Genomic DNA, 26,529 nt, shown 5'->3' on the forward strand with positions numbered 1-26,529 from the left:
GAGAGCCTTAGAAATTTCATACTCCCTGCATTCTTAGGAAAAGCTTCTATGTTGTAAAGAAGATAACACCAAACAGAAAAGTTCCTAAGAAAATATTGTGCTTTCAGTTTCCTTGTCTCATAAATTTTATTAAAGTTTCATTAAAGACCCTGAATTTGCTAGCCTTTTTATTAAATACTTATTTGAGATATTCTATTAATGTCTATCCCTGGATTTGATTTGGTCTCACATTAATGTCGCTCCCTGTGACAAAGGGTACACGGGAGGCAGGCAGGATCAGCCTGTCCTCTCCAAGGCACCAGCTGTGGGAACCACCCTCTGACAGAGGTAGTGAAGCACACTAGCTTCTCCTGGGCTGAGCTAGAGGGTAAGTATCTCAACCTGGCCTGCCACCCAACCTGGCCCACAATCACACTGAGTCGGGAGAGGAGTCAACCAAGAAGGTGCAACAGTCTCAACTTTATTTTGTCAGGGACAAGTTTATATAGTGATAGAAGGAGGGAGTAGGAAGAGACAGTAGGAAGAACGAAGAAGGGGCAGGTACGTCACTATCACTAAGGGGCCTAGGAAGATTTCAGATTCAACCATTAGGCAGCACTAAGGTCAAAAGCCCATGCAGAGGCTAAAAGCCTGCGAACACCAATCCAGCCAGGTCATGTATACGGAAATGCTCTGGAAGAACCCATGAGGCCACCTCAGCCACCAACCAATAATGGCCTCGGTCCCAAGAGAGGTAAAAGGTTCCAACAATTAAAATGTGTCTACTTTTTATGAGCACAGATGAAATAGTATTTGAGATGATTTATTGCAAACCTTTAGTGCCACAGTCCGGCTGCAGCAAAATAACCGGGGTGTGAGGAGCAACTTGTGTACATTGATACAGCAGGAGTGGGAGCTGTTTATTGTAGGACAGGAGGGGTATATATACATTCCACACAGCTTATCCTAATTAACATAAACTAGATACAGCAGTCAACCAATAAGGAATCTCCACACTTAAAGGCTCCCTGGCGTTACTTCACAAACCACTCCCTCTGGCAAAATGCCAGGCGCCATCCTGACTTGTTTACAGACCCTAACACTTTAGTAGTTTATGGACATGGAGTGAGTATCAAATGATGTAAAAAAATGGAGTTTTCTTTCATGTCTATCATAAGTCTTTGTTTCCTCAGTTGCTGGGGAGGAACATTAGGATGATTTGCTTAGAGTAAGAAAGACTAGACTGGACAGAAGGGACTGGAGCAGCTTTTCTGGTTAGCTTGTCCATTTGAAAAACTTTTATTTGGGACAGGCAAAATATAACAAAGACCAAAATCCATTGAACTGATCAAACCCTGCAACAGTTAACCAGAGTAGCTTCCTCTTCTCTGCCCCCAATTTTGGAGCAATGCACTGTAGGTGATACTTTGAATGATCCTTGGCACTGAAGAACTGTCATCCAGCAATTTATTTCCTTTTTTCATGTCCTTCTCAGGGATGATAATAAGTGATTTCCAGACATGAGGAGAGGGAGGAGTAAGAGAAGGTACTGGGAAATCTAATAACCCAAATTAGGTTATGTGAATGTACCAATGTGTAATAACAAAGGCCATTATTTTGAACAATTGTAATGCACCAAACAATGATGTTACTAAAAGAAACAAAAAGAATAATATGATTTCTATAACTTCAAAATAATCTGATCTTTAGGAAAACTATTTTAAAAATAGTTTGTGCCTATCTATCGGACTTTTTACCTGTTTATCAAGGCTTAGTCTTATGAGGACATGGATTAAAAAAAAAAAAAAATCTTGTAAACTTAGCAGGGTGTGGTGACAGATTCCTTTAATTCCAGGGGTTCCAAGCCAGCCTCAGCAATTTACAGACACTCTGTAACAAAATAAAATAAATACAACTGGGAATATGGCTCAGTGGTTAAGCATCCCTGGGTTTAATCCCATACCTAAACAAACAAACAAAAATCATATAAACAATCTTTTTTTAAACCTATGCAATTGAGATTGATCACAAAGTCATTCAAATCACCAGTGGCACAAACACATAATGAATTTGAATTTGAGTTTTAGATACCAATGAATCTTATGCAAAATGACTGTCCTAACAAAAAATGTGTGGACTTTCATCTGTGTATGTGCAGAGATTCATGTATCTTCAGGTCTATAAAGAAATTCAGTAACCTCATGAGGCAGTTTTTCAACAATCTAATTTCACAAGTGCTAATCTCTTGCTGTAATATATGGGCTAAAAATAACCTTTCTAACTCCATATTCTACCTGTTATGGTTTCCTAGAGATGCTGAGTCTATGTAATCTTATTTAGTCAGCTTAGTAACTACTTTAAAAAACAATGACAACTCTGAAGGTATTTTAATTAGGGAACTGGTTGGAAATAGTGCTCTATCCTTCCTATCCTGGTAGAGCAAGAGAAAGAGGTTCAATTGTTGCTTCTAAAGACCTAAGTTGGATTCAGGCTTAGGAAGCCCTTTGATTTACTTCTCTAGCAGCCACGCTGAGAGTTTCCAAGTCATTTATGTGTATACAGAACAAAATCAGATCAAGATGAATAAGCAAATGAGGGTATGGAATCCTGGAGTGCCCATCCACCTGAGGATGTGTGTGGGAGCCACAGAGAGTTCCTCTCATTGACAAGCAGAGGGAGTGCTTCATTGAATCCTTGGGTCCATCTGTGTTGACACACACCTTGTGGTCTTCAGGCAAGGACAATGATATTGGAGTTGACAACTGAAAAACTAGTCAGGTGACTTTAACTAATGGGACTTAAGAACCAACTGATAAGCTTGATGGAACTTTCACAGTAACTAATGAAATGTGGACTTATGCTATCTTATTTTTGGTGCTCTGGGCAACTTGCCAGACAACAATATTTGAACATATATTCACCACTGACATTTTAAGATGTTCTGGAAAATGCCAAAGCAACAGGACTTCAAACCAATATTTCTATCTATTTCACAGTGCCAATCTCAGCTCTTAGCTAGGGCTGGTTACATAAAGACATGAGCTAATGGTCTTTGGCGGTAATGTGTGTGTGTGCATGAGGATTAAGAGTAGTGGTGGTGGAGAGATGTGGAATGTCCATTCAGTAGTTTAATTACTTCAGGATTTTTGAGTGATTATACATACTTTACCTGGCAATTTCCATTAACCAGTAAGAAAGGGATGATATTCTCCTTCCCATTGAAAGGAAATCTGGGTCACTAAGTTAAGAAATACATTTTCTATTTTATGTAAGGCTTAGGGCTAAATGCAGCTTTTATTTTTTTATACAAGAGTAGGCCAGTGCTGAGCACAGGGAGCATATGAAGCTGGAGGTGGCACTTACAGTGAGCAAGGCTGAGCCACACTAAGGAAGGCTAAACCACAGTAGTCTTTGGCCTAGGACCTTAGCTCACCTTGGCTACAAGAATAGTATTGTCACATGGCAACACATTTCTTCTCCTTTCATATTCAGGATTAATGCTTCTAAAGGAATTGGATGGTTTGGGTACAGAATTAATAGCAACTTCATCTTGAATATCCCCCATACAGGCCACTTCATCCTCAGGATTATGGACTCTGGAGCTTTGTTCTCATGGAATTTATTAAGGGGCATATCATATCATGAAAAGAAAGACTGAAAAACAGCTCCAAGAACAATACAGCACTTTAAGCTCCATGTAAAGTATATAATGCACTTGAAGCTAAAAGGAAAAGTATTTGTTGAAATAGTTTTGCTAAAATATATACTTCTGCACATAAGAATAGCCAAGAATTGAAGATGATAAAAGTAATAATATAAACGTTGCTTTATTATATAGAAAGGGGCCTTAATAAGTTTTAAAAAGTTTCTTACAGGAACACTTTTTATATTTTATCTCATAAAGACATTTAACAAATATATACAGAGAGAGAAGTATAAAAATCTTTTTAGAGCAAATGTTCATATGCAGAAATGTTTAACAATTTAAGTGTTCTATCAGAATTCTCCTTGGGATGTTGATTTTTTAGTTTTTGTGAGAGACTGAAAGAATTTTGACAAATAAGGTGATCCCTTAGGCTTTATAAGGAAAAATCATAAATTAATTAGATTTCTTGGTATACAGTTGATAGTTTTTTCTCTAAACTTGTGACCTAAGCCAAGTATCTCTAGTGGATAAATATCTCACTGTTTATTTCAAAAATTTTCCCAATCATCCCTGAATAGTGCTTTCAAGGATCCTTTAGCAGTAAAAATCGTAGTTAAAAAGTATATCCTCTGTATCACACTGAGAATAATTGATGGCTAGATATCCCAGATTTCAAGTCAAGTTTCTTCCAGACACATCTGTGCAACAAATGAAAATGCAAAGCATTTCATTGTATAGTGTTTCATTTGATTGGGGAATAAATTGAAAATTTATTCCTGTTTATTTTTCTGTTCACATTAAATATGTGATATAGAATATGAAAGCAAGTTACAATTTGGTAATGTCTTGAGTATAACCAACTTGTCAAAAGCGAGGATTTATATATTTCTAAAAATAGATAGCTATCACTACTTCAGCTATTTGATACAATATTTTGAATGTTTATCTTAAAAATAAATTTTCCTTCTATGTAAGCATATCTGTTTCCTGAATGAACATACTATGTTCTGTGTATTAATTAGCCTTATGCTTGAGTACAGAGATTGCAAAACTTTTTCTTCATCACATTGTATTTACTGTTACAAAAGCAGAAAACATTGCTGAGAAAGCTCAATCTAGTGAGTTTTGAAACCCACCAGAACGTAACAATGGTAACATAAAATAATGGAAAATTGCATTGAGGTAAGAAAGAGAAAATAGTGTATTGCCTCTTTTAGAACTCAAGATGGGAAGAAATAAGTGAAGGGATTTTGTTGTTTTGAAAAATTATAGAGTCACAGAAAGTGTTAAAGGAAGTATAGAACAGTAGTATGTACCTTCCACTTGGTTTCCCCAATGGTTTCTTCTTATACAACTGTAGTGCAATATCAAAACTAGGAAGACCAACCAATGTTAGAACAATGTGTTGTAGTTCTATGACATTGTATCATCTGTGCAGTGACCAATACAAACCAGATAGAGAACTATTCCATTACCACTAAAATTTCTCTTTCCACCTTCTATTTTCTGTTGTGTGTATGTCTGTGTGTATCTGTAGAGTTTACATATGGTAATCATAGCATTTAATATATGTATACAGTGGCATTTCAATATATAAATACAATGTATAATAATCATGTCATGGGCATATCTCTCACAGAGGACATGCCAATTCTTTGTGTGGGGAACATTCAAAATTCTCATTATTAGCTGTTTTGAAATATTACTTATTGTGAGCCGTAGTTATCCTACATGTTACACAAAATAAGGAGTCATTCCATACATCTGCACCCCTGCACCTATTAATCATTTTCTGTCTACACACCCACACACACCTCTCCCAGGCTCTGTTACCACTATTCTTTCTTGTACTTCTTTGAGATCACCTTTAGTTTCCACATGTAAGTGGGGACAGGCAGTATTTGTCTTTCTGTGCCTGACTTGTTTTGCTTAATATAATGTCCTCCAGTTCTCTTCCCTCTTGCTACCCTTTTACAACATCACTGCCAACACCACCCCCATCACTATCCACTAACTTTTTCTCCCTCTCCATAATTTTGTCATCTCAAGAATGTTTTATGAATGGAATCATGCCACTATATGACTTTTTGAGATTGGCCTTTTTCCATGCAGCATGATATCCTTGGGATTCACCTGAGTTGCTGCATGGGTGAACATTTCATTCCTTTTTATTGGAATAAACATCCACCAGAGTCAGAGCTGGGCCCTGTGATAAGGGTAGGTTTACTTGTTTAAGAAACTAGTGACCTGTTTTCAGAGTGGCTGTACCATTCTCAGTATTCACCAGCAAGGTATGAGAGATCCAGTTTCTCTGCGTCCTGTATCATCTGTATCTGGTATTACCACTTTGGTTATCTTTGTTTAACCTATGAAGTGTGATGATGCCTCAAGATGGTCTCAGATTGCATCTCCCTAATGCTAATGATTTCCACCATCTTTTCAGATCGTTATAGTCATCTTTATATCGTCTTCAAAAAAACTATATGTCTTCTTATTTTAACTATATTCATAGGTACCAAGTGCTATTGCCAAGCACCAAGTGATTTCTTCAAGTAGTAAGAGCATTTTTAAATTAAATGTTAGTTTTCCTACAGAGGACCCTTTAGCAAGATACCCTAGGAAGTGTATAGAATAAAATTACAATGCATATATACCATTCTATAGTTAATGATTATGAGTAAAATTTAAGAATCACTTTCAAATTGCCAAAGATACAAATAATATAAATTTCTCAAACAAAGTGAAACAGACAATTACATAACATTTTTCAAATTTTAAAATAATAAGTAAGATTATAGTTGTAGTAGAATACAATGGAAAGGATTATAATTTTTTTTCTGGGTAAATCTGTATAGAATAATATCATGTAATGAATATGGTTATAATAATCAGAAAGTGGCTGGGGATATAGCTCAGCTGGTACAGTGCTTGCCTATCATGCACAAGGCCCTGGGTTCAATGCCCAGCACCAGTAATAATAATAATAATAATAATAATAATAATAATAATAATAATATCATAATAATTATAGTCGGAAAGTAAGAAAAGATGACTAAGCACATGTCTTTATATAGGATTAATTGTTCAAGTGACTTCTCTTTATTCTCCTTTTCACTTTTAGTTCATAACACAAAGAAAACTACTGACTCAAAAATTCAATGTAAGTAAACAGTGTAGGGGAATCAAATGCTCACCTGAAAGCAATCAAAATTGTGTTTTGAAATCTCCTGATAATTCTCCTGAATGACTGACTTAACTTATCTGAAATTATTCATCATTTTATCCAACCAATATTTACTAGCACTCATGTGTCTTTACTAAGCTAGCACTGTGTAAGACTCTTGGAGTCCATGACACATAAAATATATTTGATGCTCTTAAGAGACTTAAAATAGAGTAGACAGAGACAAAATTGTAAACTGCTTAATGTTTCCTTAAAAAATTTTAAAAAAAAGAAATGATCTCTGTGGTTCAGAAGGGTTAACTCTCTGAACTATTTTAAATATTTTCTTGATAATTCAAATTCATGACTAGAAAAGAGAAAGCAAGAGAAAGACGGAGAGATAGTAGTTGAAAGCAATGGTCTATACATAAAAGTTACTCAGGACATTTTGTTCATTTGCTCTATCATTTTCTCTAAATAAGGCGATGTGCTTTTGGCTAATGAAAATGGTTGTATCTATTGTGTACTCTATGTATGCATTTGCATGTCTTTGTTACTTAATAACTAACCAGCCCCACACATTGCACATAATGGTTTTATCAGTTACCTTTAGAGTACTTTTTTTTTTTCTTTCCCATTTGAGATTTGATAATCAGAAAAATTCTTCTGGGATAAGCTGAAGAGTGTCCCTGCCCCAAATTAATATGTTGGGGTTCTAATCCCCAGTGCCTCTGAAGGTATCTGTATTTGGAGAGAACATTTTAAAGAGAGGATTAAATTAACACGAGATTATTAGGATGACTTCTAATTTGCTAGGATTGGAAATCTTATAAGGTGAAATTTGAATATAGATGTGTATAAGGGAAAGAATATTTAAAGACACCAGGAGAAAATGAACATCAACAAGCCAGGGAGCCTGGCTTTAAAACAGAGCTGCTTATCTCACAGAGATAAAAAAAAAAAAAAAAAAAAAAAAACCAGTGAGGGAAAGAAAGATCTGAGGAATGAGATGTCCCCTTCTAGGGAATCAACTCCAATGACCTACCCTCCCATTGGGAGTTGGTAACAAATGTATGCCCTACTGCCTACAGTTTTTACCAACTCCCAATAATCCTGTCAAATTATAAACCCATCAGTGGATTGATCCACTGATGAGGTTTGACCTCATGATCCAATTCACCTTTCTGTGGAGCCACCTGGGCCACCAACTGCAAGTTACCCTTCACCTGTCTTTTGTCCACCTTTCTATTTGGATTACAGATTAACACTCTCAGCTCTGAGATAGAAGCCAAAATTGATGTATCCTTTATACTGTTTAAACAACAACAGATAACATTTATGTCACTATACTAAGCATTTACATAATAGATAAGAGAGCAGATGTCTTTTTTTTTGGGGGGGGGAGTGGCTATTAGGGATTGAATCAGGGACTCTGGACCCACATCCCCAGCCCTGTTTGGTATTTTATTTAGAGACAGGATCTCACTGTTTGGTATTTTATTTAGAGACAGGATCATCAGGAGTTCAAAGAAAGCCTCAGCGATTTTGTGAGTCTTTATACAAGTTAGAAAGACCCTGTCTCAAAAGAAAAAGTTAAAAAAGGGTTGCAAATGTGACTCAGTGTTTAATGGCCCTAGGTTCAATCCTATATACCAGAAAAAAAAAAAAAAAAAAAAAAAAAACATTAAACCTAAGCTACTCTAAATGCCTTTGATGCCTTGTCTTTTCCACTCCCCCAGCCTCCACTGGGATCTCAGATCTGCCTCCCCTTATTCTGACGTTCCAATCCACCCGTCTTGTTTCAGTTTGTCAATGCAGAAAAAAACTCTTTCCTGATACAGTTCACACATCAGTTTTCTTTGCCTAGAACTGTAAATTTCTTCATAATTTACCTGCTAAGCATACTTAATGCTGCAAGAAACAGATGATATTTCATTTACTCAGACTCTTTTTGGATAATCTATTGCAAAGCAAGCATTTCAGTTCTGCTTTCTTGCAATAATTGTACATTTTGAGTAGAGTATATTTTAAAATATGTACTTATTCATCTAGTTATTCACTTATTTATTCTTTCTTCTAAATTAGTTTTCTAATTGGACAGAACTTATGTCTGTTTGTTCCTCACGAATTCCTTTGCTGAGATAGTACCAAGAACCTTGTCAGTGTTAAAAGTATACTTTTGGAGTGAGGTAATAATATTGGCCGTATATAGTTACACATTCTATGTATACTTTAGGAGAGCAAAGGAACACTATGAGGCTTATTTTCCAGATAAATAGAACACATGATCTTAAAGCACTGTTCCTATTGTGAGAACTTAGAAAAAGCATAAGAGCTACAAGCTATAAAGTGCCAGGCATTTTATATTCACTATAGTTAATTTTTACAATGACACTGAGCTCTACAGATGAATTAACTCCAGATTAGGGAAGTCAAGAAATCTACCCAAGATCAAGTTATGAATAATAACTTAGTCAAGATTCAAAACTAGACGTTTTATTTCTAAGCCCTCCCTTTTCTTTGCACTACTATCCTGTATTGTATGCAACATCTGTTGATCTAAGAAATACTATTAATATTTTTACAAGTTTTACAAGTAATTTGTTTTACGGATATTAAAGTGACATTTCTTGCTTTGAACTTGATTTACAGTAAGACAGACATAAAATATAATTTCTAATTATAATATAATTTCTAATGTACGTGTTAAGCATACTTATGCTTCAAGAAACAGATGATATTTCATTGACTCAGACTCTTCTTGGACTATCTATTGCAAAGCAGGCATTTCAGTTCTGCTTCCTTGCAGTAATTGTACATTTTGAGTAGAGTGTATTTTATAATATGTACTTATTCATCTAGTTATTCACTTATTTATTCTTTCTTCTAAATTAGTTTTCTAACTGGACAGAACTTATGTCTGTTTGTTCCTCACGAATTCCTTTGCTGAGATAGTACCAAGAACCTTGTCGGTGTTAAAAGTATACTTTTGGAGTAAGGTAATAATATTGGCCCTATAGAGTTGCGCATTCTATGTATACTTTAGGAGAGCAAAGGAACACTATGAGGCTTATTTTCCAGATAAATAGAACACATGATTTTAAAGCACTGTACCTATTGTGAGAATTTAGAAAAAGCATAAGAGCTACAAGCTATAAAGTGCCAGGCATTTTATATTCACTATAGTTAATTTTTACAATGACACTGAGCTCTACAGATGAATTAACTTCAGATTAGGAAAGTCAAGAAATCTACCCAAAATCAGGTTATGAATAATAACTTAGTTAAGATTCAAAACTAGATGGTTTGTTTCTAAGACCTCCCTTTTCTTTGCACTACTATCCTGTATTGTATGCAACATTTGTTGACCTAAGAAATACTATTAATATTTTTACAAATTTTACAAGTAATTTGTTTTATGGAAATTAAAGTGACATTTCATGCTTGAACTTGATTTACAGTAAGACAGACATAAAATATAATTACTAATTCACATTATTTTTCCAATTTGTACAACTGAAGAAATATTCAAAATATCTCCTTATACTAAAGCCTTAGATTCTGTGAACAAAACAAATTTTGTTGAGTTCAAATTATCACTGTAAATAAGCATGACCATAAGAATTGATGGGTGTGTGAGTGTTAGTTTCTATTTCTTTGTTAAGGTTGTATGGAAGGGTTCTATTCAATACTTTCCATAGTTCAATTCTTCTATACATTATAATAACAAGTCACTTTGGGGCATTAAATTATTTCACATAGAGTTGACAAAAATATCTGAATGTTTGATTAAACATCTGGATGATTGATTAAATCAGTGACTACTCTATTGGAACATTTGTACACTATAAAATCACACAAAGAGCTGTCATTGTCTTACTGTGCAAGACAGAAATGGGAAAAAAATCAACCTTTCCCTTTAAGACCTTTCTTCACCTGCCTAATACTCTAAATGTGTCTCACAGGGCCATAAGCATTGTGTGTGTTACATTCCTGTCTTCCCTAGAGGGGTGTTGTTTGTTTAGTTTCTGTGGCTGTAAATTGAAACAGTAACCAAGAGAACAACTTAGAAAGATTTTCAGAAAAACAATAGACTCATTCCACTCTTATTATAACATTATTTTCATTTAGCCTGTATTTTAATAAGCAGTTTGGCAATAGAAGCAAGAAAGAAATGATATAAAAACCTAGCACCCACTAGATTATAAATATTAGGAAAGAAAAATCAAAGAAAATGTAATGCATCAGTATAAAGTATATCTGCCTAAGAAAAAGTTCCATGATAAACCCATGAAATCAATGCAAAACAGGAGATAACCCAACCATATATCAATTACTGACTACCTTAATGTACATCAACAAAAACTCTCAAGGTAAGAATTAACACTTCTCTTGAACTAGTGATTTTTCACAGATTAAATTTAAATGACATATTTTTTTTCAAAATCACCAATTTATACATATATAAAAGGGAAGAGTCTCTGATATAAAGAAAATATTCAGAACTACTAGAAAGGAAAATACTTCATTGTTCCCTTTTCAGCATTCAGTATATGAATGGATTTTATAAATATGTGCTTAATGAGGATCCAGGATCCATGGGTCCTCTTTTTCAGAGAGAGAAACATGGAAGGAAATGAGACAGAAGACCACAAGGAGAAAGTTACAAGAGATAAAGTATGAGGGGAATTAGGTCTTGTTCTGTAGCATGAAGGGGATATGAAGGAAAAGGCACTATCTTTGTTGAATGCTGACTTGAACCTTTGAGCAGCTCATCCTGACTACCTTGAAATCCCACTTTCACGCCCCATGAACCACAAAGATCATCAATAACCAACTTCCTCAGGTTTCATCCTCAATGTGCCCCTCATGCAGCATCTGACCACGTACACCAACCTTTGCCCCCATCCTCTTTCCTTTTGCCTTAATCACAAACAATATCATGATTTTTCTTTATCCATTTCTCCTCTCATGTTCTTTCTTCTTCAAATCCTTCTCCTCTTTTTTTTTTCTTCCAGTTCTTCTACTAGATATTCCCCCCAAATTTTTATACTAAATAAATAAAATACTGTCTAGGAAAGAACAAACCAATGCTGAAACATAATAAGCAATTGAAAAACTGAAGCTTCCTTTTCCTCCCTGTGCCTTCTTTTCTCAGTGAAATCCTCCATGCTCATGATTTATCGCTTCCACATAGTCAAGACTTAACTTTCTTTATGATATTGGTGATTTATTTTGATCATTTTATACACAGCAGAACTACATTTAATTCTCTGTCCTAGTTATAAAAGTCACTAGATGCGAAAGCATCTAATTTCACAGTTTGTATAACATTTATGGACAATTTAAATTCTTTTTTAAAAAAATATTTATTATTTAGCCTTTATTGGACACAACATCTTTATTTTTTTTTTTTTTTTAATGTAGTGGCTTCTAAAACGCACACACACACACCGACACCCAAACACAAACACCCCCCACACACACGCACACACAGGAGGAATGGTCAAAAGGGAGAAAAGGATACTTGGTATTGTTGATGGCTTCTTCAACAGTAGACACAGCTGGGATATAGCGTGGATTCTCAACTTCAGCAGATGCTGAAAGGGGCTTAAATTTTTATATTAGTCTTTTATGAAGAAAGATTGACTAATACAGGCCTGATTTCTCTCTCAGATTTGGAGATGAATAAGAAAGACAAAGAAGATTTCCTTTTCTAGCACAAGACACAAATGCAGTCACTAGTTTCTGATAGCAATCTGAGGAATTATGTCTACTTGATCTATCTTGAAGGCAAGAGACATTATGAGGTGATTAATATAATCCTTAGAATCTATTTAACCATTAATTTTCCTAAAATTCTTCCTTTTTAAAATTTTATTTCTGCCACCTTGAGTATTTGCTCCCTGAATACACATATAGAAAGAAGAGCTCAAGGAAAAGAGTCTCCTGAATATGGGCTCTGGGAAGAGAGTAATGGGAGCAAACCCAAACCCCTTCTAAAGGGTAATAAGGAAAATGATCCTAAACAAAACAAAAAGCAAATATGAACAAAATGGCAGCAGGCTCTATTTGTTGGCCACTTTCTCTGCACCAGCCATCAGGTGAGAACTACACACTATGTTCTCATTTACTCTTCAACTCTTGCAAGTGAGAGAGGTTTTATAAATGCATTCTGTCAGTTTAGCTCCAAAATTGCTTTGGTCCCAATTGGTATGCCTGTTACATCCCATGTGCTTCATCTCTTTGCTTTGTCCCCAACTCTACAAAACTGCCTCTTCATTAACTTGTTGGAATTTAAACACCTTGGAAAGCAGGGCCTTATCTTAACTCCTTCAGATCCTTAACTTTAGGTATGGGATTTAAATTTAGGATTGTTCCTCCATAGTAGAAAATTTCTCAACTTTTTATTTCACTCTGCACTGTTCAAACCTGGATTATATTTGGCATTGATAAACAACAATAGGTTAAGTGAACATCAACCTTTTGGCTCAAAAACAAAGTTTCTTAAGTGCAATTGAAGTGGAATTTTTGAGCACTTAAATAAACTTCAATCAGAACTTACAAGGACCATATAATGTTAAAATGAACTCAAACATTTATAGATGAAGAGTAAAAAATTATTTTTGGAAAGGGTAAAGATGGTTCTTTAGTGACATTTAATCCATATTATAATCTGAATCCTGAGAATGATTAAGACTTTGTGATGGTTAATTTTATATGTTAAATAAAATTAACCATCTGAGTCCCTACATAGCCACTGGAATACAGCTGGCCCACCAGTCCAGACTGGTCAAGGTTTCATGAAGGAAGAGATAGAAATAGAAATAGAGATGTGCGGGGGGGGGGGGGGGGGCAGGGAGTATGGGAGGGGGAAAGAGGGAAGGAGAGAGAAAAAGAAGGAGAGGGGTTGAAGAAGGGAGGGGAGGGAGAAGGGTTGAAGGAGGGAGGAGGGGGGGAGGGGCTGAGACAGAGAGCTTACAAACTATTTAAGCTTTTGTATTTGGGGGTCGCCTTTTCCAGCTAAACATTACCTTAACTACTATACTTTGAAAACTGAATGTTGCTGTTGCCCCATCCCCCCTTCCCCTTACTGTTCCTAAATTAATTCTTTATAGCTCCTTCAACTTAACTATTAATCAAATAGATACAAACTAAAGCTTCTGCACATCAAAGGAAACAATTAAGAGCATGAAGAGAGAGCCTGCTGAATGGGAAATCTCTGCCAGCTGCTCCTCTAATAGGGGATTAATAATCTGAATATATGAAGAACTCAAAAAAAAAAACCACCAAAAAACAATCAATTAACAAATGGGCAAAAGAACTAAACAGGTACTTTACAAAATAAGAACTACAAATGGCTAACAAATATATGAAAAAGATGTTCAACATCTCTAGAAATCAGAAAAATACAAATCAAAACTTCATTGAGATTTCATCTCACTCCAGTCAGAATGTCATCATAAATACAAATAATAATAAATGCTGGTGAAAATGTGGGGAAAAGGTACACTTATGCACTGTTGGTGGGACTTCAAATAACTACAACTACTCCGGAAAGAAGTATGGAGATTTTCAAAGAACTAGCAATGGAAGCACCACAAGACCCAGCTACCTTACTCCTTAATATTTCTAAAGAACTGAAATCAGTATACTCTAGTGTTTCAAGCCAAACTTCAATGGTTGTAACAGTGCAGTTCACAGTAGTCAAGTTATGAAACCGGCCCAGGTGCCTGTCTGCAGATGAATGGATGAAGAAAATGTGGCCAAGGAAGTCCTATTTAGCCATAAAAAAAGAATGAAATTGTAGCATTCTCTGGTAAATAGATAAAACTGGAGAACAACACACTAAGTGAAATAAACCAGACTCAAAAAGTCAAGGGTTGAATGTTTTCTCTCATATGGGGAAGTTAAAATAAGGGGAAAAAAGTGGATATGAAGAATACAATAAAAATAGAAGGGAGATCAGTGGAGTAGAGGAAGGGGACAGTGGGACAAAGAAAAGAGAGGGGTAATCACTGGGGACTTAAATGAAGCAAATTATATTCCATGCATGTATGATTATAAAAATGAACCACAATAGTATGTATAACTATAATGTACTTATAAAAATATATAAAGAATGTGATGTTTTCATGTATCACTTTATAAAAAACTAATAATATTCACTGAAAGTGCAAATGTGGAAAGTAGCACTTACTAATTGATGGTGGGATGACAAACTGATACAAGTTCTTTGGAGGAAAATTTGGCATAATTAATAAAAAGTATGAAAGCATAGACTCTTTGATCTAACAATAATATCTCTAGGAAGCCATACTATTTATACAGAAAGTTCTGTTTATAAAAACATTCATTGTAGCATTATTTTCAGTAGCAAAAAAACTTAAAGCTATTAATAGGAAGAGCATAGATTAGTGTTTGCCTGTATTTTGAAATTCTATACCACAATTAAAATGAGATTGGTCCACATAGAAGAATTGAATAAGTAATATAAAAATGTCCATAATATCACATGAAACAAATAAGTATTGGTATGTGAGGACCCAACATGGCGGCTGGCAAGGAGGCAGCACTTTCAATGCCTCCGCAGTAACGGGATCAGAGAAACCCATTCATACACCTACATGTGACCTGCTGAGAAACTTCTAGCAAAATTCCGCTGAAAGGAGACCTGCCGGGAATTACATCAAATAAATTAATAGGAGTAAACAGTAACTCAGCAGTCAAACAGAACAAGAAGCAACATGAGCAGCATGAAAAAGCAAGGAAGAAAAGGAGTACAAACAATGCAGGACAGCCTAAATATTCAGGAGGATATAGAGTCATCAGAAAAAATGGTCATATAAAGAACTCAAGGAATACCTTAGACAGATGGAATGGAACCTTAACGAAGATATGAGACAGCAAATTCAAGCAGCGAAAGAACACATTGAGAATGAATTACATAAACAGATAAAAGAAGAAGTTAAGCATCTTTATCAGAAGATAGAGATTATAAAAAAGAATCAAACAATAATCTTAGAAATGAAGGAAATTGTAAACCAAATTAAAAACTCAAATGAGAGTATCACTAATAGAGTGGAGCAAGTAGAAGCCAGAACATCAGATAATGAAGACAAAATATATCATCTTGAAAAGAGTCTAGCCAACTCAGATAGGCTGGTTAAAAATCACGAGAGAAACATCCAAGAGATATGTGATAACATAAAAAAACCAAATTTAAGAGTCATTGGGATAGAGGAAGGAATAGAAATTCAAACCAAGGGAATGAGTAACCTGCTACATGAAATAATTACAGAAAACTTTCCAGAAATAAAAAAGGAAACAGATATACAAATTGTAGATGCATACAGGACACCGACCATACAAAATCACAGTAGACCAATGCCAAGACACATTGTTATGAAGATATCCAATATACAGAACAAAGAGAAAATATTAAAAGCTACAAGAGAAAGGAGGCAGATTACATTCAGGGGTAAACCAATAAGGTTAAGAACGGATTTTTCATCACAGACGCTGAAAGCGAGAAGATCCTGGAACAACGTATTTCAAACACTGAAAGACAATGGATGCCAACCAAGAATTCTGTATCCAGCAAAATTAAGCTTCAGGTATGACAACGAAAGAAAAATCTTTCATGATACACAAAAGCTAAAAGAATTTGCAGCCAGAAAACCAGCATTGCAAAGCATCTTGAGCAAAACACTACACGAGAAAGAAATGAAAAACAATAACCAAAGCCAACAGTGGGAAGTACCTCAGTAAAGACAGACGGAGAGGGGAAAGCTAATCATGGAGAAACAAACTAAATTAAAAAAAAAAGAGAGAGAGAGATAAATAATCAAACATGGCTGGAAGTACAATCCATATATCAATAGAAGAAACTCTAAACATTAATGGTTTAAACTCTCCAATAAAGCGACGTAGGCTGGTAACATGGATTAAAAAAACAAATCCAACAATATGCTGCCTCCAGGAGACACATCTGACTGGAAAAGACATACACAGGCTGAAGGTGAAAGGCTGGGAAAAAATATACCACGCACACGGTCCTCGCAAGCAAGCAGGGGTGGCCATCCTCATATAGAATAAAATCGACTTCAAGACTAAGTTAACCCAAAGGGATAAGGAAGGACATTATATACTGTTAAAAGGAACCATTCACCAACAAGATATAACAATTATCAATATTTATGCACCAAATAATGGTGCTGCGACGTTCATAAAACAAATTCTCCTCAAGTTCAAGAATCAAATAGACCACAACACAATAATTATGGGTGACTTCAACACACCTCTCTCACCATTGGACAGATCCTCCAAACAAAAGTTGAATAAAGAAACTATAGAACTCAATATCACAATCAATAACCTAAACTTAACTGACATATATAGAATATATCAACCATCATCAAGTGGATATACTTTTTTCTCAGCAGCACATGGATCCTTCTCAAAAAGAGACCATATATTATGCCATAGGGCAACCCTCAGTAAATATAAAGGGCTGGAGATAATACCATGCATTTTATCTGCTCATAATGGAATGAAACTGGAAATCAATGATAAAAGAAGGAAGGGAAAATCCTATATCATATGGAAAATGAACAATATGTTACTGAATGATCAAGGGGTTACAGAAGACATAAAGGAGGAAATCAAAAAATTCTTACAGATAAATGAAAATACAGACACAACTTATCGGAATCTATGGGACACAATGAAAGCAGTTTTAAGAGGGAAATTCATCGCCTGGAGGTCATTAGGCAAATCCACTCACCAATACACATATATTTAAATATAAATTTGATGAAACAATATTAGTGTTCATGAAAAACTGAAATTCAATGTAACTATTATACTAATAATTCTTGTATAAAAAAAAAAACCCTACAGATGAAGGTGTATTTTAAGTTAACATTTAATCAAAATTGTGTTTTCTGAAAAATATTAAAGTACATATTAAAATACATGTCTTCTTTTATATCAGATATTCTTAAAAGTGGTATGCATTAGAGACCCCAATAAAAATGTTTAAAACACATATTTAAACTAAACACTTAGATTTGAATTCTCCTATATTCAACCTTCATTTGCACACTGATTAAAAAAAAAAAAGAAGAATCTATTTTGACTACAGACCAAAGGCTGCAATTACTATTTATTTCTGCTCTAAGTTTGCTCCACTAGACCCAGATCTTGTCAGTCACAGACCTATTTTTAGTTCAAGGGCCTTCCAAGTAGGAACAAGCTGAAGCTCTCCCCCATCTTCCCATTAAAAAACCTGCAGCTTAGAGTCCATTTACTCATAAGTAAAAAAATAGCTGCCTTAATTATTTTTATATTTCATCTGTTATTAACAAATGAAAGTTGATATGCAAACATTAAATCAGAAGAACACATTTTAGGTTCAATATAAAATCTAAGAGTCATTTTACAGCATTATATTAATGATTTTATTTTATTATGGTAATCATCATATTACGATTTCATGCAGAAACTAATAATGGCATCCACTGAAAAATCCTTTTGAATTCTTAATTGGGTCAAATTATTTAAAAATTAACTATGAATATTATAGTAAAAAGTAAGGGGAAATCTCCCACAAAACACAGTAAGACTGTTTTATAATAATAATAATAATAATAATAATAATAATAATAATAATAAAAAGAGCTAAGAAATTGGCTAGTGTATTAATTAAGCTCCCAAGAATAAAGTATCTCAAAATTGTTATGCCAGGTAAAAGCTAATGAGATATTATATGAGAGTATAGAACAACCATCATTATCTATGAGAAATGTTTCTGCTGTTGTTAAAAAGGATATATAACACTTGGCTTAATTTGGTTGTCTTCAAAATTTTACTTTTGTGTACCTAATACATAAAAAACTAAGATCAATTACTAACTACTCAACAGAGGTTTTTTTTGTGTTACACACATTACTCATTAAACGAATGCAAATGATAGTCACAAGGAAAAGAGCTTCTTACCTTTCGAATAACTTGTTGCTGCTTTGCATGCTTTGCTCTTAATTCAGACAACTCCTTCCAAAGGGACTCATTCTCACTATTATAATTAAAAAAAAAATAAAATAAAAAAGATTTAGTCAGAAAACCAAACCCCAGTATCTTTAATTAAGAATACTAGAGAATTAAAAAACACAAACCTAGAGAACTTAACTGTGTTTGTTTTCAGTATGATATGTATTTTTATGAGACCAGAAAGCTGGTTCAATAATACAGGAATGACAACTATCAACAAAACTCCAGAATCATTCCTTCTTAAATGTATTATCTGCTATTCATGGCAAAATATAAAAAAAAAAAAAACTTAAAACACACTTCTATATCCATATACATTACACAAATGGCCCGATTCCAAAGAATACTTTGCCATTTTCTATTTAATGTTTGAAAAAGCCATTGATAAGCAATAGCCTGCGTTTGAACATCTACCTACTCCCCTACTCCCCGACAGCTCTCCTCATAAAAGATCCCAGATGCAAAGTGAGGGGTGTGTGCGTGTGTTCAGGTCGCTAGGGTACAGATTTCCCCAGCTAACCCCACGCCAAAGAGCCCGGCCTGGATCTCCGGTTCCCATCCCTACCGGAGCCGGATGGAGGATGAGTGTGCAATAACGTGGCTCCAGCGTCCTAGGTACCTAGTCTGCCTAGGCTGCGCGGGCCAGGAAAGCGACCTGGCCAGACCTTTACGGGCCGCCACTCCCCCACCTCGGCCCGCGGCGAGCATTGCGGCCTGGCCCCAGCTCCCCTCGTGAACAGTACCAGGGGTCCTCTAGAGGCTGCGCGCAAAGGCCGCGCGCGGTGGCTCACAGCCACCAAGCGCCGCGGCCGGCAGGGAGCCTCCAGCCGCAGGCCGCGAGAGACAACCCCGCGGGAGGGAGCGGGAGGAGGCGGGAGGAGGCCGCGGTGCCCGACCATACCTGGCTCCAAGTGATGAACTCCTTGCTGTGGGTTTCCTCCACAAGCTTCCACAACTTGCTGAGGAAAGCGGTGGCGGGAGGCGGCGGCAGCGGCGGCGGAGCAAGGGCGGAGCACAGAGATTTGTCTGTCATGTGTGGTCGCCAGGCCTCCCAGCCTACCTGAGCACCCCGCGGGGCTGGGTGGCGGTGCCGGTCCCAGAGCAGCTGCACCTGCGTGGTGAGTGTTCTCGGGGCGCTGCCTCCCGCGGGGCGCCGCCTCCCGCGGGGCGCCGCCTCCCGCCTCCCGCGGGCGCCGCCTCCCGCGGGCGCCGTGAGAGGTGCCTAGTACCTTAGTGCACCTTCCAAAATGCAAATTTAGAAAATCAAAAATACTATCAAAGTGTGAAATATGATATATCAAGAACTATGTAATGTTTTGAACAACCAACAATAAAAAAAAAAGAAAATCAAAAATACACTGCATACCCATGATTATAATTCAAAGCTTCCCTATTATAAGAATTTTTTGTGATCTACTCAAAGGGAGATTTTGTTCTAAAAGCCCAGGGTGGAATTCTAGGAAAAGAATAAACTTCACAGCTCATCAAGAGAGAACCCAAGAAATAATCATTAAAAAAAAAAAAAATTCTTTAAGTTTCCGTGAGCAGTAACATCTTAGGGTTTTTTCTTTTCCTTCTGCTAAATTCCCTGTAATTTTCTCAAGCCTTTTTATTACCACATTCCACTTTTAATTAAATTTATACAGTAATGGCTACATGGCAGGTCATTGCCTTTCATGGTTTACAGCCCTTTTATGGATTCAGTAAAACTAGCTTATTTCAGTAAAAGATATTCATTCAAAAATGTAATAGTTAATGCCTATCATGTACAAAGGACTTATTCTATACAATGGATATATATAAGTAAACAACAAAAAAAGTCCTACAGTGAGGACTTTTTTTCAGTCAAAGCAGGAATGAAACTTCCTATTATAATAATGACTCTTCATCCTCAATCAGAATGTTGTAAGCATTTTCCTTTCATCAAGAAAATGAAGAATGAGCTCTCTCTACAGATGAACACAGGGAAAGATGGAGGATAGAATATTTAATCAAAGTTTTATTGGTCTGATTCATTCTAACAAAGGACACCTGTGTATTTTCCGTACATTCTGCATTACAATAGCTAAAATTGCTCCTTGGTCAACCATCCATGTCAAAATCTTAGCTAAATAATGTTAACAACAACTCACCTTCCTTTTAATGTTCTCCAACAAGTCATCCTGGCCTTGTTTGAAGTAAGGATGCTGAAATTCAACAGGACCATCTCTTTCCTGCTTTACTATTCCAGAGTCAATAATTTGTACTACTTTACGGAAACCATCTGAAAAAAACTGAAAATTTACTCACACTGGAATTAGACAACAGTCAAAAAGTCACAATGCTTGTGTGGAATTTTCCTTTATCATCTTAATGAGAAAAAAATGGTTTAATCAGTAATTGGTTAGCAGAACTAATAAACTGCTGTCCATACTTAAACATATTTAGTTGCCTTACAAAGCTTGCCATGTTATTGTGCTTGAAGTATTTTGGATGAATTTCTTTTGCAAATCTTTGTTCATCCAGGACCAGAAAACTTTGGCCATTCTAAAGAAAACCAGAAAAGGTCAATTCTTTCACACCTCTGTATATTTCCACCACTGCTGCCTCTCCTGGAGAGTCCTTCTGGTTCCCCATTATACCCTAAATTCCTCCTTAAAGTTCAAGGTCAGTTGCACACAGATCTCATCTCTTTGGTGAAATCTTCCTTGGTGATCTTTATTATAGCACTTATTACATCATATTGAAATGTATGTGCCTTTTTATACTGGACTATGAAAATACTTTTAATATAAAGACTGTCATAATTACATCCATTCACCTACAAAGCTATCACAGTGTTTTGTATACATTAAACTCAATAAGTATTAGTTGGATAAATCATGAATACACAGATAAGGGCTAACCATCCATTTAGTCAAGCTTCCTTTTCCTTTAAAAGGCCAGGATAGAACTGAATGACTTCTGACCTTTTAGATCAAAGTCTGAATCAAGGACTCCCTGGGACACATTAAAGACTTGCTAATTAATGACAGAACTCTTGCTTTATAAAGCCCTTATATGTGGTGATTTTGTTAGATTTGCTATAATTTACTCTAAAATACTCCTACTTAAACAGTAATATGTAGTTTGACCCTTAATTGTAATTTGCACACAGACCTGAGTTCATTTTCATTTTCCTACTGGCATATTAGAAAAATGAGTAGTTCAAATATACACTAAGCTGGGCACAGTGTCGCACGCCTGTAATCCCAGTGACTCAGGAGGCTGAGGGAGGAGGGCTGCAAACTCAAAGCCAGCTTCAGCAACTTTTGAGACCCAGTCTCAAAATAAAAAATAAAAAGGGCTGGGGATATGGCTCAGCAATTAAATGCCGGTGGGTTCAGTCCCCTGTGCAGACAGGGGAAAAAAAAAAAAAAGCTAAGACTTAATAATTTAATAATGGAATAAAAAATTACTGTCTTATTTCTTTGCTTTAAAATTCATGAAACTAAGTATTTGTGGATGAGTATGAAACTCTGCATTTGATACTGCAGAGAAAAAAAGACTGTTATTAATATACTGGGCTTATGAGAATTTATTGGACTTGCCACTAACATAATAATAACCTTTTATTAAAACCAATTACCAATATATTTAGGTACCATTTCTAAGTAGTACAAACAAGGCTTTTCCAAGTCAAAAAGGTATGATAAAGTCAGCTCAGGCAGAAAGAGGACCTCATCCAATTTCTAACATGAATACATAGATGAGTAACAGACTGTGCTGATCCATCCTTGTCAACTTTTAATCCTTCTGACTGATGAAAAGCATGAGACATCCGTTTATTTTAAGTACATCCTAGTGGCTGGCTTTCTTATTTTCACCTTTCCTTGCACAACTGTACAGAATTCATCAAATGCTTAATACGCACAGCTTCACCCAGAAGGGTTTAAAAAAAAAATCCAGTTGACAACACAAGAAAATTAAACACTAGAAAGTTTAAAAATGAATAAATGACACTAAGAATAGTCAAAATCTCATATGCTTGATAGGGTAGACTATTAAAAATAAAATTGAAAACTATTAATAAAAAGGAAAGAAACAAAGAAAAGGGAAAAGGAGACAACATTTATTTAGCATGTAACAGGTGTCAGGCATTATGCTGGTAGTTTTGACTTGTTCTCAAAAACTCCATACATGAAAATATTCCCAACTGAGTGATCATCTACAGTTAAGAAAAACCCAAAATGCCTCATAAATTGATTCCAATAATCCAAGTGTCTACTAAAGTAAATGTAGTGTCGATGTTAATAATCATTCTGTCTAGACTCTTTGTGTTTGGAACTAGAAAGGGTCTCGGGTCATGGAGGCAACCTATCCATCCATCTTATGCACAGAGAAACTTAGACCAGACAGGATAAGAGGCTTGAGTGGGGTTATCCTTGTTTGGAAGCAGAGTCATGATCAAATAATCTAGGCACCCATATACCATTCTGTGGGCAACTGTTTGGGGAAATTTAGTAATTCATCCTTAGCTCCTCATCAAGTTACTGAACACGGTCTATTAGCACTTTCATTATCATAATTATAAAATACCCGATTACACAAATGGCCCGATTCCAAAGAATACTTTGCCATTTTCTATTTAATGTTTGAAAAAGCCATTGATAAGCAATAGCCTGCGTTTGAACATCTACCTACTCCCCCGAAAGCTCTCCTCATAAAAGATCCCAGATGCAAAGCGAGGGGTGTGTGCGTGTGGTCAGGTCGCTAGGGTACAGATTTCCCCAGCTAACCCCGCGCCAAAGTGCCCGGCCTGGATCTCCGGTTCCCATCCCTACCAGAGCCGGATGGAGGATGAGTGTGCAATAACGTGGCTCCAGCGCCCTAGGTACCTAGTCTGCCTAGGCTGCGCGGGCCGGGAAAGCGACCTGGCCAGACCGTTACGGGCCGCCCCTCCCCCACCACGGCCCCCGGCGAGCGTTGCGGCCGGCCAGAGCTCCCCTCGTGAACAATACCAGGGGTCCTCTAGAGGCTGCGCGCAAAGGCCGCGCGCGGTGCCTCACAGCCGCCAAGCGCCTCAGGCCGGCAGGGAGCGTCCAGCCACAGGCCGGGAGAGACAACCCCGCGGGAGGGAGCAGGAGGAGGCGGTTCGGAGGCCGCGGTGCCCCGACCATACCTGGCTCCAGGTGATGAACTCCTTGCTGTGGGTTTCCTCCACAAGCGTCCACAACTTGCTGAGGAAAGCCTGCACGTTCAAACTCTGCTTCAATGGTAACGGGAGGGAGGCAGCGCCGGCGGCGGGAGGCGGCGCTGGCAGCGGCTGAGCAAGGGCGGAGCACAGAGATTTGTCTGTCACGTGTGATCGCCTGGCCTCCCAGCCTAGCTGAGCACCCGGCGGGGCTGGGTGGGGGTGCCGGCCCGAGAGCTGCTGCGCCTGCGTGGTGGGCGTTCTCGGGGCGCCGCCTCCCGCCGGCGCCGCCTCCCGCCGGCGCCGCCTCCCGCCGGCGCCGCCTCCCGCCGGCGCCGCCTCCCGCCGGCGCCGCCTCCCGCCGGCGCCGCCTCCCGCCGGCGCCGCCTCCCGCCGGCGCCGCCTCCCGCCGGCGCCGCCTCCCGCCGGCGCGGGCGGAAGCGGTGCCTAGTACCTTAGTGCCACGGGCTGCAGGGAGTGTCCAGCCGCAGGCCGCGAGAGACAACCCCGCGGGAGGGAGCGGGAGGAGGCGGTTCGGAGGCCGTGGTGCCCCGACCATACCTGGCTCCAGGTGATGAACTCCTTGCTGTGGGTTTCCTCCACAACCGTCCACAGCTTGCTGAGGAAAGCCGGCACGTTCAAACTCTGCTTCAACGTTAACCAGAGGCAGAACGCAGCGGCGGTGCCTGTCAGAGGCGGTGCCGGTGGGAGGCGGTTCCCGCGGGAGGCGGTGCCGGCGGGAGGCGGTGCCGGCGGGAGGCGGTGCCGGCGGGAGGCGGTGCCGGCGGGAGGCGGTGCCGGCGGGAGGCGGTGCTGGCGCAGGCGGTGCTGGCGCAGGCGGTGCGGGCGGCTGCTGCTCCCCGCCCACCACGCAGGCGCAGTAGCTCTCGGGCCCCGCCCCCCCACCCAGCCCCGCGGTGCGCTCAGCTAGGCTGGCAGGCCTGGCGACCGCAGGTGACAGACAAATCTCTGTGCTCCGCCCATGCGGCTGGTCTCCCGCTGGTCCTCCGCGGATCCCGTCCTAGCCCGGCCGCGCCGCAGAGAAAACTGATTGGATGCTGCCGGCGCGATGGGTGGGAGTTAAAGGGGGCGCTGCCTTCTCATTTGCCTTTTATACCGGAGGTTTGGCTGTAGCGGACCTTCAGCTTAGGAGAAGGCGCTCAGTTGTTTCTATTGGGAAGGGCATTGAATTCTCTGGCTGTGCCAGAAAGGGCTATAAAAAGCCATTAGGGGCTTTGTAATTTGCATCTGGGTAGTGGAAGGGATAAATCACTGAGGCAGAGGGCAGCTTTCCAATGTGATGTGTTAGGCCCAAATACAAACTGTTAAAATAATGAACCTTATCCTTAAATTTTAATTAGAGGAAAGCGACTCCTTTAAAATATTTATCGAAAAGAGGAATTTAAACAATAACTATTTTGTAAATACGGATTACTGTAAACCAGGCACTGTAATAGGCATGCTGTTACATATTGTTTATAATTATGCAAACATCAGTGCCTACTCTGTGCCCAGCCTAAAATGAATTAGCCTAATTCTTTTCTGGGGAGTGGGTAAGGAGAGTGAGGGGGAGTTTAGGAGGCGGAACAGAATTAAACCCAGGCGCACTTAACCACTGAGTCACATCTCCAGTCTATTATTATTATTATTATTATTATTATTATTATTTTGATGTAGGGTCTTCCTAAATTGCTAAGGGCCTCAGTAAATTGCAGAACTTTAATTCTCCTGCCTCAGCCTCTGGAGCTGCTGGGTTTACAGGCCTGTGCCATGAGACCCAGCTCATTGTCTAATACTTTATATTATTTTAGTCAAATTAATTGTTCCTTCAGGTACACTGTAGGTACATTTTTATTTACCTGAAATAGTTTGGCATATGGAAAAAATTATTGGGCAAGGAAAAAGTAAGTCTGAGTTTGGGTTCAGCTTCAGGGACACTTTAATGTATGTTAAATTACACTGGTACTGTGTCATTTGGAAGAATTCTTTAATGTATCTGCAAAGTTTTTTTCCCATTTCTTCCTTGGAGATAAGAATATATTTTCCCTAATAATATAGCTGAAAAATTCTTTGAAAGTATGAAGGGTTGTGCAAAATTAAACTTTTAGCTTTTACAATAGTCAGCAAAAAATAAGATTTGCAAATAAAGATAATTCACTATAGAATTAGTTTCCTTCCTAGGTATATGTAAAATAGTCTATTTTTTAAAATGTACATAATTTCCAATGAGCACATATTGATTGAATACTGACTTTGTGTTCAGCACTGGCTTATTCCCTGAAACAAAATCAGATGTATGAAGGGATACAAGTAATAAAGGATTTTTGATTAGCTTGTATATATGACAAGGGCTTTACAGCTCTTATTCAATCCCCACAACCATCCAATTATTGAAGCTTCAAAGTACTTGATTCAGATTCTGATCCAATCAATTATGCAAAAATCTGGTATCAACAGTGTAACCAGACTTAGTGATTAATAATTATTTTCAAGGATAAGAAGACTGAAGCCAAAGATGAACTACACAGAGGTTTCTAC

General features: G+C 37.8%; 1 protein-coding gene across 1 annotated transcript in view; it reads right to left on the reverse strand.

Annotated features, from left to right (window-relative positions):
- Nucleotides 1-1,662: 1,662 nt before the first annotated feature.
- LOC143401843 (uncharacterized) overlaps nt 1,663-26,529 on the reverse strand; it is a 117,195-nt gene continuing 92,328 nt past the window's right edge. The window contains exons 2-7 of the mRNA XM_077109724.1: nt 24,553-24,844; nt 23,980-24,123; nt 20,972-21,112; nt 19,741-19,798; nt 18,789-18,864; nt 1,663-1,869 (exon numbers count right to left, since the gene is read on the reverse strand). Coding sequence (XP_076965839.1) covers nt 18,827-18,864; nt 19,741-19,798; nt 20,972-21,112; nt 23,980-24,123; nt 24,553-24,844 — 673 coding nt within the window. The 3' untranslated portion in view covers nt 1,663-1,869; nt 18,789-18,826. The remainder of the gene's footprint in view (nt 1,870-18,788; nt 18,865-19,740; nt 19,799-20,971; nt 21,113-23,979; nt 24,124-24,552; nt 24,845-26,529) is intronic.

The sequence above is a fragment of the Callospermophilus lateralis genome, chromosome 6 (assembly GCF_048772815.1).
Source record: "Callospermophilus lateralis isolate mCalLat2 chromosome 6, mCalLat2.hap1, whole genome shotgun sequence".
NCBI classification, from domain to species: domain Eukaryota; kingdom Metazoa; phylum Chordata; class Mammalia; order Rodentia; family Sciuridae; genus Callospermophilus; species Callospermophilus lateralis.